General features: G+C 42.0%; 1 protein-coding gene across 1 annotated transcript in view; it reads left to right on the forward strand.

The window, feature by feature from the left end:
• The window catches only part of VPS53 (VPS53 subunit of GARP complex), a 192,548-nt gene that overhangs the window by 72,038 nt on the left and 106,391 nt on the right, over positions 1 to 14,119 (forward strand). The window contains exons 8-11 of the mRNA XM_007937432.2: positions 7,319 to 7,397; positions 10,178 to 10,321; positions 10,754 to 10,896; positions 13,583 to 13,724. Of these exons, the coding sequence (XP_007935623.1) occupies positions 7,319 to 7,397; positions 10,178 to 10,321; positions 10,754 to 10,896; positions 13,583 to 13,724 (508 nt within the window). The remainder of the gene's footprint in view (positions 1 to 7,318; positions 7,398 to 10,177; positions 10,322 to 10,753; positions 10,897 to 13,582; positions 13,725 to 14,119) is intronic.

Genomic DNA, 14,119 nt, shown 5'->3' on the forward strand with positions numbered 1-14,119 from the left:
GGCAATCCTACTTCCGTAGTGATACTGCCTCGGAAACCCAAGGAGGGGTCGCTATGAGTCGGGGCCGACTCGACGGCACATAACAACAGCAACAACAACAACAATCCATTATAATCCATTGTACCCTCTTCTTCCTCACCACTTCTTGCAACCCACTTTTCCTTCTTGGGTCTACTTTTTTTATTCTTGTTGAAATATATCCTCTGGTGAGGCTTTGTGTGGGTGGAAACTCCAGTGTCCAGAAACATCTTATTTTTCATTTTCACACTGGAAGAATAGTTTGGCTGGATATAGAATTCTGCTTTAAAATTTGTTCTGTTAGCACTGAAGAGATATTATTCCATGGCCTGGCATTCAGTGCTGCCTATTAAAAATCCAAAGTCAATATGATTCTTATTCCTTTATAAGATAATCTACTTTCATTTGGTTTGGTTTTGCTCTAGAAACATTTACAATTTGGTGGGGCAGAGAGTCAAGTCTTTGTTCAGTCCTTTTGCTCTGCACTTACTATATCCTTTATCTGAACTCATGAGTTACTTTAAGTTCTGAGAAATGGATCTCTTTGATTCCTTCGGGTAGTCTCTTTGTTTTCTTCTCTCTATTCTCTCTTTCCAGAATTCCTATTACATGAATATTGGAACTTCTGCATCTCCTGCCATGTTTCTTAATTTTTCTTTCATACTTTTCATTTTTTGGGCTGCTTTCTGAGAGAATGCCTCAGCTTAGTCCTCTCGTTTTAATTTATTCTTTAGTTGTGCCTGTTCTGCTATTTGGGCCAACTCTTGGGTTTTTATTTCAACAACCTAACTTTTTAACTTCCAGGGTATCTGGTTACTTCTTTTTTCATGGGCATAGTATCCTTTTAAATCCCTCAGAGACTGTAAGTTACATTTATTTCAAAGCTCTGAGTTGCTTGTTGTGTTTTTTTTCCCCCTCTGATGTAAAGTCTTTAGTTTGTTAAGCATGATGACTCTTTCTTGGTGTTAATTAGTTAGTTAGCTGCAGTCAAGTCAACTCCAGTTCATGGTGACCTTGTATATAACGTGATGGAACATTGTCCAGTCCTGCATCTCCTCACAAACACTAGCAAATGTGGGTCCATTGTCACAGTTGTTAGAGCCAGTCTGTCCCACTGAGTGTCTCCCACACCTTCTCTGGTCTCCTGCTTCACCAAACGGGGTGGCCTCCTCCAGGACTTGATCCTTTCTGAGGACACATCCAAAGCAAGTGAGTTGAACAGTGCTCTGTTGTGATCCATAAGGTTTTCATTGGCGGCTTTTTGAAAATAGAATTAACCAGAATGGTGGCAGTTCACACCCACCAGCCACTCCAGAAGGAAGGTTGGGCAATCTACTTCCATAGTGATACCGCCTTGGAAACCCAAGGAGGGGTCGCTATGAGTTAGATCCAACTCCACGGCAGTGAGTTTGGTCTGGTTTTGGTTTAGGCCTTTCCTTCTAGTCTGTCTTAGTCTGAAAACTCTGCTGAAACCTATCCACCATGGTGTCCCTGCTGATATTTGAAATATCAGTGACATAGCTTCCAGGGTCATAGCAACACACAAGTCACAGTATAACAAACGGACAGACAAGTGGTGGTTCTTGATGTTCGCAGCCCTCAAATGTTTGGTGATTCTTAGTTGAAAGTTCATCTTTGTATTTGAGATTCTCTTAGTCCGATCAGGCATGCAGCTTGCCAGGGCGGAGAGGTGGGCCATGCTGCTTGGCTGTGTGTACCACAGACAGCTCCTCTAAAGTGAGGTGGAGGCAGAGCTGGGTCTGCCAGGTGAGTGTGCCGGTGGCCAGTCTTCTAGACCTGGGGGCTCTCGGATTCCCCTGGACGTCACACTCTCTGGCCACTGCTACGTCTTTCAGAACCAAGGGTCCACACCTACTGTTTTGTGGCCTGCTGCCAGACCTCAGTAGGCAAGGTGGTAAATACTGTTGTGGGTACTGGCTTAGGTGCTTCCATTGTGGGAGCCCAAAATGTCACTCTGGCAGTTGCCCCATGGCTCCCCTCCTGTTCCTGGTGTCTGCCACCCTCATGTTGGTCTTGTTTGAGAAGCCCACTTAGGCCTTGGCTTCCTTCTTCACTTCTTTCCTATCCACAATTGGTCAGTTTCTAGTCCACCGCTCCTTTTCTTGCTTGGTTCTGGATTTTTCTTTAAAATCTTTTCATTATTTCTAAGGATCTGGGACAGGAAGGGGAGGTGGCCACATGTGCTCAGTGTGCCATCTTACAGTGGAAATGCCAAAGGACTGTGAAGGAATGTCGGAATGGAGCTTGGCAGCGTGCTGGGGAAATCACCACCCTTTCCCTCATCCTTCCTAAGCCCTTCACACTTAGAGCTGGCTGTTCACCATATCAGGCCGAGGACATGTAGCAGCCAAATATGCAGGCGAACAGGCCATTCTGAGGGGCAGGACAGACGGAGCTTGAACAGAGAAGGCTGCCTCTCTGGCAGGGCCGGAAGGAGAGAGAAAGGCCGTGCCACCTCCCCACAGTTGTGACAGTCTGCAGTTGGTCTGTTTCTCCTAGCCACTTTGCACTCCTTTATTTACTGATAGATATTTGCTCTGTGCCTTCTATATCCTAGACCCTGCACTGGAGTGCTGAAGGCACAACAATAAGAAAAATACCCTCTCTCCTCTCAAGGAGTTGCACAATTTTTGTTTCAAGAAGAGAGGCAACTAACTAATGAAAAACTCAAAAGCCATAAATGCAACAAAACTATACTGTATCAGGTTTAGCAAGATCTCAGAAGAGCAACTGATGCACCTTCAGGAGGTGAGGATAAGAGTCATAGAAAAGTTCAGTTTTAATTTGTGTCTTGAAAGGATGACTTGGAGCCTAGCACCCGGACAGGAAAAGAGAGGGAACACCAGAGCACTTTGGGATGCAATAGAGGGTGATAAGACTGCATACTAGGGTCAGATTGTATGTGCCACACTTAAGAATTTATTCTTTATTTTGTGGTCAGTGAAAGATTTAAACAGAGAGGAGCAGCACCAGCTGATTTGAGTCTTGTAAAAGACTAGGGGGTTATAAAAGAGGCTGTAGAGTAAGACTAGAGCCTAGACTAGAAATGATAAAGACCTTATCAAGGCAGTGACCATGAGGCCCCAGAGTAAATCTGAGGTGGGTCTGAGAGTGGCTTGCCATTGGGTTGAGTGAGATGGGCATTGTTGATGGCAGGAATATGGCAGTACCAAATCTGATTTTCTAGAAAGCAATTGAGGGGCAAAGAAGAAAACAATACATTCTATTAGGGCTTTTCACTCTGTAACTTTTTTTTTCAAAGTAAGAGGTAGTTTTAAACATTTGTGGGAACTCTGTCACTGTTCTCCTTAGAATGCTATTCTCCTTAGAAAGAGAAAATCCAACGTTCTATTAATGTATTTCATTGTTCCAACATTCATTATTGTGAAGGGTTGCTGCAAACACAGAATTCACTTTTTATTTGTTTCACAGCCTCTATTTGCAAAAATTTTGTGTAAGTTACTATCAAATACATGCTATTAAGTAACACTAAAAAGAAAAAAAAAAACCTTGCTTTCAGTGCTTGACTATGATTATTTTTTAAGAGGTACTAAAAGTTTGAGGAAAGTACAGACTTCTTATTTTTAGCAACATTTCTGGTGAATTTTCCTCCCTTATGTTTACATAGCGATGGCAGAACCATCTGGAAGTGATAGAAATAGCTGTTTGTTTGGGGGGTTGGGAAGAAGGCAGGAGAGTTACACCCTATGCATTGCTCTAGTTTCTCTAATTTAATACTGTCTATAAATTATAGAAATCATAACAAGCATTTTCTAAAATCTTTGCCTGTACATTTGAAACACGAAATTCATGGGCTTTGATTTGAATGTAGCTATATCCTTCAACCACTACCCTTCTGGAAAATGCATAAGTGTTTAATGTAGCATTGGAAGAACAGTTTTTTCTTTCTTTAATATTATCTTTATATTTCAAACCCTCTTGGCTTGAGCATATCCATGAAAACAAATGTTTCTAGCAATTAATCAACGTGTCCCACAGAAGAATGGAAGAATTCCTAAATTCCCCTGAAAACAATGAAACCCTTGAACTAAAATATTATTTTTCAGGGCTACTTCTAACCTCTTGTGTTGGGAGATGCTTGGCAGGTTGGGCAGTCGCATGGTGTCGTACAAAGGAGAACTGAGCTAGGGTATGGAGAGACCTGACCAGCCATGTGGCTCTGATGAGTTTTTCCTGAGCCTCCTTCTCGGTTTCTAAAGTAAATGGGTGCACTTGATGATCTCAAAAGCTTTCCAGTGAGTCACTCTAAGATTCTAGGTTAAGATTCTTTAGAGATCCCGCCTGTTTGGAAACGTGGCGTCTGACTAATCCAAGCATTTGGTCCAGTACAGACCTTGTACATTTGTGAACTGTTGAGGCTGTTTTCGTTGTGACTGTCATTCACAAGGTAGTGGAGTGTTGAGGTTACTTTATCCACAGAAATGTAAATGGTCTTCAAAATGCCTTGGCCCTCTGCTGTCAACTCTTAGCAAAACTGATACCACATTTAGGAAAGGGCACCTTTGGACAGCCCTGAGACTACCTGGCCGAGTACCCATGGAGGATGCCAGAAACTACATAGCTGACCTCTCTTCTGTGTAGTAGAGTGAGTCTTTGCTTTTTGAAGAGTGACCAATATTGCATTGCCGCCGCCCAGCCAGACTAAACTACCTGTATGCCAGGAGGAATTTTTATTTAGCCCATTCTCTATTTAGGTCCTCAGGTGCACAGATGGTTTGTGCTTACTTACTAACCTAAGATTTGGTGGTTCAGACCGACCCAGCAGTAGCACAGAAGAAAGGCCTGGCAATCTGCTTCTGTTCAGATTGCAGCCAAGAAAACCGTAGGGAACAGTTCTACTCTGTAACAGTCAGAATGAACTTGATGGCAATGGATTTAGTTTGAGTTTTTGTTTTTCATCCTTTATTTGTTTCAGACTGATTTTCATGACTAGGAAATCTTGGTGGTTCAGCTCATGTATATGCCCTCTTGATAATATTAGTTGACCTCTTTCTCTACATATTTCATTTCTAGAAGAGGAGAGAGTTTAAAGGAGCAAGGCCAAAGATGTACTTCTTTCTAACATCCTGTTTAGGCAAAACAGGTAAAACCTACTATTTACATCTTACCCTGAAAATGTGTGGAATTCTGGTTTGAATTTATAGATACCATCAGGAATATCAGTGAGGGAATTTGTTGTTATTTCATCTGAGTCACTGAGAATACACTTCAAAAACTAAACTTGGAAACATTTAGGTGCAGAAACTTATTCTTTGGCTCCAACATTAGTTAGACATCAGGCTTACAGCCCCCCATGAAGGTGGCTGTTGCCAGCTAGTGCTATAGGATGTGTGTTGCAGAATAATGAGCACTGGAGAAGACGCTGAAGGTCATGTAGTTACAAGCCTCTATCCTCACCCTTTTAGTTCACAGGTAGGAAAACTGAAGCCCATGCAGAGGAAGTGAGTTCCTTATGATTATGTGTAGCTCAATGTAGTGCTACAGTGTGGCACACCTACATCTGGAATATCTCAATAATTGACTTTGATAATGAATTTAAAACCATGGCAGGGGCGTCTGCAAATCAGAGTCTGGTATGTCACTGTCTCTTTTGTTCTCAGGAAGTGCCAGTCCCTGTCATAGGCTCTGGTGGTCTTTTCAGCCACCTCAGTCTCAGAACCAGCAAGAATACGGAATGAGGGAGTGGTCAGGGCAGGTGGGTGACAGGGGCAGAGCTGAGACCATCAATATCATTGAGATGCTCAGGAGCCCTAAGAATAGAGCTATTTGAGGGTCGCTGGCCCAGAATGGGATTTCTCTAAAAGGAGGGGTCTGTGTGGCTTGGGAGGGAAGTGGTGTTCCCTGTGTGCTTCTAAGAAGAGAGTAGGGACAGGGACTTGAGCTTCTCGAAGCTCTGTCTTATGACCTGGCACTAAGGGAGCCTGTCTGCCCAGTGCATTCTGTGGGAGTCACAAGATTCTATGAGATAATAGTTTTATAAAAGCGTGTTCTTTTCTCTCCCATCAGAGTTCACACTCGAGAATGTTTCCCATTGCCTGTTAGGTAACTCTAGATCTGGGGGCTAATCCAGTAATAGCCTTTTCTCAGTCATTCCTGGCCTCCTTAAAAACTGACTAAAGAAGATACGCTTAGTGGCTGCAAACCCACCTATGAGAGTGTTTTTAAGTTTGAAAGATAGTGGGGAAACCCTGGAAAGTATTTGGAATAAGCCATAATTAGAATTATGCCACAGAAAAAAACAGTCTGTTTTGGGGCCTGCCTATCCCCTCATTTAAAAAACCCTAGCAGGTTGCCAGGCACTTCCCCGTAGCCAAAGAAGTTGTGGTTTTGAACGGTTCGCTATTTCTAGAAACTTTGTAAAGTTAATTCCAAAGTCACAGGGTGGAGACCAAGAAAGGAAGCACACTATTTTATTATGGTGCTTTTAGCAAAGATAAAATGTTTGCCTCAGGCTCAGGGCAGACCAAACAAGGCCTAAGAGTGCACTCTAGCTCTGGGATTCTGGCTCTGGGATTCTGGCTGTGGACGAGGCACCCACTGACAAGCAGTTTCTTTCCCTTTTGTGCCATTTCTCCTGTTTGACTCAAGCCAACCGATTTCTTGAGCTTCTAGTGAACACACAAACCAGGGTGTTAAATTTCAGCCTCTTCTGTCTAACTGGTTTCCATTGTATCTCAGTCTTTAATTCACTATCTTCTGAGTGAAGTAAACCATTATTCAGTGGCCTTCACTCTAAATTAGCAGTTCATTTTATGTTTGGATCTTTCTACTTTAGAAAACATTCTTTGTGTTCATTTGTTAAAACTTAAAATCCTGATTTTGGTTTCTGGGTTGGAAGAAGAAAAACTTGAAACAATATGGGGCCCTCTTTTCATTCTGTACTCCGAGGAGTGGACGAGCAGTTATACCAATAATCCAAAATGTATGTGTATTTGATTTGGGTGTTATTAGATATAGTATTTCCCCACTACCTTCTTATTAAATGTTGTAAAGATTAACATATACTGCCTCACAACAGGGGAAGGGGAGCCTAGAAGAATTTCAGGGACAGAATGTCCATCCTGAGAGTAAACCAGATGCCAGGGTCCTGGTCGTCAACTTGCTACTGATATGTAACCTCTCTTATCGAGATACTGCTTCTGCCTTCCTCGATGATCTCCAGAGACTTCAGCAGTCCTGACCCCTGTGAATCTGTGCATAATTACTTATGGTATTTGAAAATCATTGAAGGCCATGATCTGTTCTCTTTTCCCTACAGAGTGAAGGCTGCCCAGACCGAATTAGGACAGCAAATCCTGGCAGATTTCGAAGAAGCATTTCCCTCCCAGGGCACCAAGGTATTGTTTTCCATTTCCCCACCAGTCTTTGGATTTTATCACCATTCTTGCCAGATTCATACTCACTAGAGTAACCGTGAAGGAGCCCCGGTGACAACAGTGGTTAAAGCTCTCAGGTGCTAACTGAAAAGTTAGCTGCTCCGTGGGAGAAAAATGTAGCAGTCTGCTTCCATAAAGATTCATCATCTTGGAAACCCTGTGAGGGCAGTTCTGCTCCATCCTTTAGGGTTTCTGTGAGGTTTGGTTTTGGGTTTAGGGTGACTATTCATTTATCTCTCCACAAGTATTTTCTGGCAGCCTCAAGCCTGTTTGCTCAAGGTTCCGGGTAACAAGACAATCCATGATTTTAAATATCCCAAGAAGCAATGTCAGTTCTTTATGTGTGTTCTCTGAGCATCAAAAAGGGAGGCTTTGTTTTGGTTTAATTTAATGTACGTCAAACCAATATCTTGCCTGCCTCTTAAATCCCCTTTTCCCCACGGCTGTGTTAAAAAATTTTTTAAAAATCTTCAAGCCACAATATTTTTTAGGATTGTTACATAACTTACTGGTCTCGGTTTGGTGAGAAGATAACTGGGAGGAGCATCCCCGGGCTTATGTAACTCTCAGAGTGACACAGTTAGGAGTCTTGCTTTTAATGATCAGAATCCCCTTCTTTGGAGTCACTGCCCTTCAGCTACCTTTGGTGGTGCAGCTATTTGTGTTGTGTCTGCGAAGCCCACAGTATTTCTCCTGTGAGCTATTGGTTACACTTCTCACGTAACAAGCTTCCCCTCACTTGGCTGTCACTGTGCTTGGGGGACTGCTTTTAGCTCTACTCTTCACATCGTAGCAGATGTAATCTTAATGCTTTGCATGTGTCGGAGGAGGGAAGAACCTGCAGAAGCCTTTTTTGTCTTATTTGAGCTATTTCAAGAGACAGAATCGTTGAAGACAGAAATGAACAGAAGCACACATGGGCAGGCTTGGTGGGTGGAGGTGGGGGCAATAGGCTCATTTACAGAGCCAAGGAAAGTGTCCTGGATCTGGTCTGTAATTCAATAACTAGAAATACCCTAATCATTTTCTTTGTGTGCTATAAAAGAAACTTAGGAAGTAGGTGGGAGTGGCTGCCCAGCTTTTGAAGCTCATTTTCTATAGGAAGCCTGCTCCTGATTTTAATGTCTTCATAAATTGTGCCTGTCCTTTAGTAATCAGATCTTTTCTTTAAAAGCATCTTTCTGAGAGGATTCATCTTTCATATTCATTTGATAGAACCACTGGGATTGACTGTTAGAAAGCCATCATTTCTATTTACTGCATACGAATATGAAGGACAGAGAAGTGAAAAGAGATTGGAAGGGTATTCACAGCTCATGGACTAGACTCTTTTTAGCCCAGATCTGCTTTACTATACTCTGCTGCCCCATTCCAGTTTCCAGAAATTTCAGAAAGATACGGATGAAGCCAGCTTTATTATTTACAAGAAACGAACCATGACCTCCTTTATATCTTTTCCCCAGATTCCACCAGCCAGATAAAGTTAAAATGGTTTTCTTCAACAATTTTCCTTACTTTTCTCTGGCTCTGTGACTTAGTGTTGCTTAAAAAGTTTTCTTTTTTCCTTTTCAAAGGTAATTGACTTTACTCAAAAGGCCTTGCATTGCTATTCCTGTTTCACAAAAGGAAATCAGGATATTAAAAACAAAATTATCTGAGGTAACCTAGTAAGTCCTTTTAAAATGAAAAAATCTGAACCTATAAGCTTTGGCTTCTACCCGTTGTCTATCATAATCAGGCACATTGATCCAGTAGCTAAAGCTGCATCCTTAGCATGCTTAGCAAATGGCTTAACAGCCACTCAGCATGAAGCAAATCAGCATTTTTACTAGGTTAGGTCTCAGGCAACTTGAGTAACACTCATGAAACCCTTGAACTTCAGTTGCAATGAATAGAATTAGACAGGATTGATCCCCAAAATTATAAAGATTTGGAAAAATCTTATTCACCACCTAGTTAAAAAGTCCCTTATTTTTCAGATGTGGTTGAGTAATTCCACCAAAGCTAAATGGCTATTTAGGCAAGCCAAGAGTAGATTCCAAGTGTTCTTTTTACTGTAGTCCACTCAGCCACCTGTGTTCATTCAGTGACTTAATTATAAAGAAAGGTGCATGCACCAAGACTGGATTGATTGCTATACGAGCAAAGACCTTTCCATTATGATGTTTCAGTATGGCCCCATAATAGCCTTCCAGTGTTCATTTTGGATCAGCAGGCCAATACCATAATGTTTTACCTTTGACTGCCTGTCGGGGTGGTTGACTATCAGTGAAACAAATCTTGTGGTTTGGAACCTGGTTTTTGGTTATAAAGGTCACCCCACTGTTTGACACAAATGTCATTTTAAGGGCAGAAATCCTAAAGGGTGGAATTAGGAGAAAGTAGCACATGTGGAGTGAGACTGGTGTCATTCTGACTTTCAGAGCCCTTCAACAAAGTGCTTTTGGTGTTAGTATTGAGAATGCAGAATACCCAGCAATCATTGCTGGCCCCTTTTTCCAAAGTGTCCCATCGCTGATTCACAGAGAACCTTTCATGTTGGCTACTGGCAGGTTGGCTTAATGATTCGTCCATCGAGGAGCAAGTGACTAAAACATCCATCCACAGTAGAAAGGATGAGTGTCCGGGGAGTGGGACTAATAAAAACAAAAGGCAAGGAACAAGAAGCAGCGGCTGTCAGAGGCCAGGAGATTTAGGTTGTTTCTGGCTTTTGAACTGGTGTATGTTGTTTGTTTTATCAGAGGCCTGGAGGACCCAGCAATGTCCTAAGAGATGCATGTCTGGTTGCTAATATTTTGGACCCCAGAATCAAACAGGAAATCATCAAAAAGTTTATTAAGCAGCATCTTTCAGAGTATCTAGTACTTTTTCAAGAAAACCAAGATGTGAGTATTAACCAAATGAGATCAGCTATTCCATGTGAATTTTTCTGCAAAATAAGTGCTCTTAAGCCTACTGATTTCTCCTTTAGTAGTATTACTGCCTTATAGGGTTGATTGTTGAACCCTGAATCCTAGAGGCTGACCACAGTTCTTAACCATTTTAGGGGGTCACTGGCCCTTGAGGGAAATTATGAAAATTACAGATCTTCCCAGAAAAATGTACCTATACATAAAACTTTGCATGTACTTTCAGGAAATTTACAGACCCTTGAAGCCATGCATGTACCCCACGTTAATAGTCTCTGAATCAGATTTTGGAAAACAGTAAGAAATAGCGAGGTTGGCTATCTCTTGGTTCTGTGTTTTTGCTTGCTTCCTTAACTGTCAATACTACTTCTAAGTACAGGGGTGTTTTTTGTCCCCTGTCTTAATAAGGTTGCCTGGTTGGACAAAATTGACAGACGCTATGCCTGGATAAAGCGCCAGCTTGTGGACTATGAGGAGAAATATGGCCGCATGTTTCCACGTGAGTGGTACATGACCGAGAGGATTGCAGTAGAATTTTGTCATGTCACAAAGTAGGTTCCAACTCTCTATGGTTCTGGGGTTAATTTAATTTAAAAAATCAATTCCTAGGTCTCTAGTGGTTCCATGCTGTCCTGTGGATTGAGTACAACCTCTGGATGCCACCAGATGATTGATACCACCCTCGTTTCCAACTGTAGCCCCACCCTCTGCTTCTCTTTCTGCTTGGGACTTCCCTTCGGTGTAGCCCTGGCCTCGAACAGCCTTTCTTCCCTATTTCATCAACTCAAGACGCCTCAACCAGATTTGCCAACAGTGATCCATCACTCCCAGATCTCCCCTACATCTGTGTTACATATATCACTGTGTAATGCATATATCTGTCATCACTTTACTTTTCTGAGTTGTTACATAGTTCCATAAGAACAGGGGTAGTAACTACTTTAAGATATGGTAGATGCTCAGGAAATATATAATTATATCTAACTCTATGTTAAACACAAAACCAAAAAGTCCCTTATCTAAGCATAACTAAACAAACCACGTTTGCATAATTCATAACAGCCATCTTTCTGAAGGTCATAGAGAGTACAGTCAAGTTGCGTTCTTTAAATGCATTTGGGGAAAACATGTCTTAGGGGATATTGGTTAAGAAACACATTTGCTACCACAGATTTAGATAACTTTTTTTTTTTTGGTGAGTACACACGTTCCACAATTTTTACGTTTACAGCTCAGTAACAGTGCTTACATTTTTCACGTTGTGTCACCATTCTCATTGTCCCCGCCCCTGTTGCTTCGCCACCTGTGATGATTATGTTTGTGTGTCAGCTGGGCTGGGCCTGGTTGAGTGGCTGGGCAGCTGGTGGTAGTTATTCCCCATGATGAGACTGGCAATCAACTCCATAGTGGGATCCACCACAAGCAGCTGAGTAGCTGCCTTTGGGATATGGTCTGCTTCCTGTATTTAAGGAGAAGCTTTGAGAATGGTCTCTAGCCTATGGCACCCTTGTAGTATGCATGTAGTTGTGCCATTGCTCAGCAGCCTGCTATGCTCTGCCGACCTTGGGACTTACATTGAACTTAAGTTAATGGCCTGCCGTGTGGTCTGGTAACATCGGGACTGTGCCTTTTTACTTGTCAACCTTGGGGCTTCTCAGCCTCAGCAGCCCAGCAGCTGTCTGAGTGAAGAAACACCTCTAGCTCCAGTGCGCGGAGAGCAGGAGGCAGAGCTGGACCCCAAGGTTGAGGGGCTTTCACCCAGCCCCTAGAGCCTGGCAATTTGAACTTGGACTTAAAGCCTCCAGATTGTAAGAATAAGCTCCTGCTTGTTTAGGCCATCCCATCTGTGGTGTATTCCTGTAGAGCAGCACTAGGTAACCGGAGCACCACCCGTAACTTATACTCCACCCCTTAAAGTTCTCATCTGTGCTGTAACGTTCCTGCTGTCATTTCAGTCTCATACAGGGAATTCTTCAGTAGGGTACCATGCTCAAGGCAGATATTATTTATTGAGCTAAATAAGTTGTTTAGTTTAAAGATGACTTCATGGGGTAGTTTCAACTCAAAGTTCAAAAGCTGTTTCCAGGCAATAGATTTGGTGATCCCTCCAGTCTTAATATGTCTAATAAGTCTGATTTCCAGTCATGGATAAGCTTTTAGCGTTGAATCAAGTCATTTGTGGTTATTGGTTTCTAAGTTTTGATTGGGAAAGAAAGAGGAGTGAATTCCTTGAGAAATTGTCAACTCATGTTCTTTAGCCTATAGTCCAACAAACTTGCAAACTAACTCTGTAAAAATGAAGCCTGCAGGCGACTGGAAGTATCTAAAGTCAACAAGTCCCCTAAGCGTCAGTACCTGCTATTGTGTCTCAGCTAAGGGCAGGGTTGTGCCAAGCTATATTGTTAGAATTTTGGCTAAAATCCCATAGATACATAATTCTCAAATAAACTCAGAGGCTCTTTGTTTGCCTTTGTCATTTATTTGTGTGGGAAGATGAAGATAACTTTGTACTTACTCAAAGCTTTCCTATGCCTGCCCCTAAGAAGTTACATTCTGAGACAGAACCCTCTGGTGAATTGCACATAAGCTTCCCGGGCAGGACTTTCCTGGTGTGTCACTTTTCCCATGGGGATTCCGGCCGGCTGCTCACGTGTATTTTCAGTGCTTCTGTTCTAGTTGGAAAGATAGTTAATGAGCTCTCTGGAAGATGGAGAGCTTTGTAATTCAGTGATTAATGACTTGTGAAATTACATAGAATGTATGCATTTATAAAGCACTGAGGAAGTGTTTCATGTATGTTAACATATTATTGACAGCTTTAACAGTCTAAAATAGTTGTAATCATGTAATGTTCATAATCCTTGATTTTCACAGAAGGACAAAATTGTATTAGTTCATTATTGTAAAAAGTCAAGGAAAGGTTTATATATGGAAGGAAACTTTCTTTGTTGGTTCCCAGAGGTGGGAGGGAACACTGCAAAACAACAACAAAAACTAATAATAAATTTTAAAAAAGTGATCCTTGATTTTATTGACTGGCAGATAATTTCACCTTAATTTTGTTTGGAATATTATTTCTGTTCCCTGGATGTTTAGTCTACTTTGGTAACAGACATCAGGATTTGAAATGCCAAAATGCATTTTCTTCTTCCTGAATAGAAGCTAAAACCATTTTCTTTGTCTTGGCTTAAATGGTTGACAGTTGTTTGACAACATTTTTACCTTTTTGTTTTGAAGGACAGAACTGGCCAAGATTATGCGTACCAGAGCTAAAGAAATTGAGGTGAAATTGCTTCTTTTTGCTATCCAGAGAACAACTAACTTTGAGGGATTTCTTGCAAAGCGCTTCTCTGGCTGCACGCTGACAGATGGAACCCTGGTAAGAATTCCCCATGAGGGAGGCCAGAACATGAGCTCACGTGGTTGAGTGGTTGGACTTCTCATCAGCCTTTCATGTGTGATGGTTCCATAGTGGCTCAAGTGCTTAATCCCCCATTCCTGGAATTTCTTTCTTTTTTCATTTTTTTTTTTGTGATTTGGGTGAAAGTTTACACTTTGTCTTATGACATTGACTACAATTTACCCCAATACAACAGCTTCCCTCCCACTTCCTCCTGATAGTTACTTCTTCCCTGTGTCCATCCCTCCATGCACTCCTGCCCCCTGAGCTGTCTCCCTGTGCATAAACAGCTCTTCTTTCTCCCATGATTGTTCTCTCCAAGGAGTGTATCTACCTCAGGTAAATGTTCAACTCATTTGCGTGTCTTTTGTTTG

The sequence above is a fragment of the Orycteropus afer genome, unplaced genomic scaffold (genome assembly GCF_000298275.1).
Source record: "Orycteropus afer afer isolate SDZICR_OR568_19922 unplaced genomic scaffold, OryAfe1.0 scaffold00042, whole genome shotgun sequence".
In the NCBI taxonomy this organism is placed as follows: Eukaryota; Metazoa; Chordata; class Mammalia; order Tubulidentata; family Orycteropodidae; genus Orycteropus; species Orycteropus afer.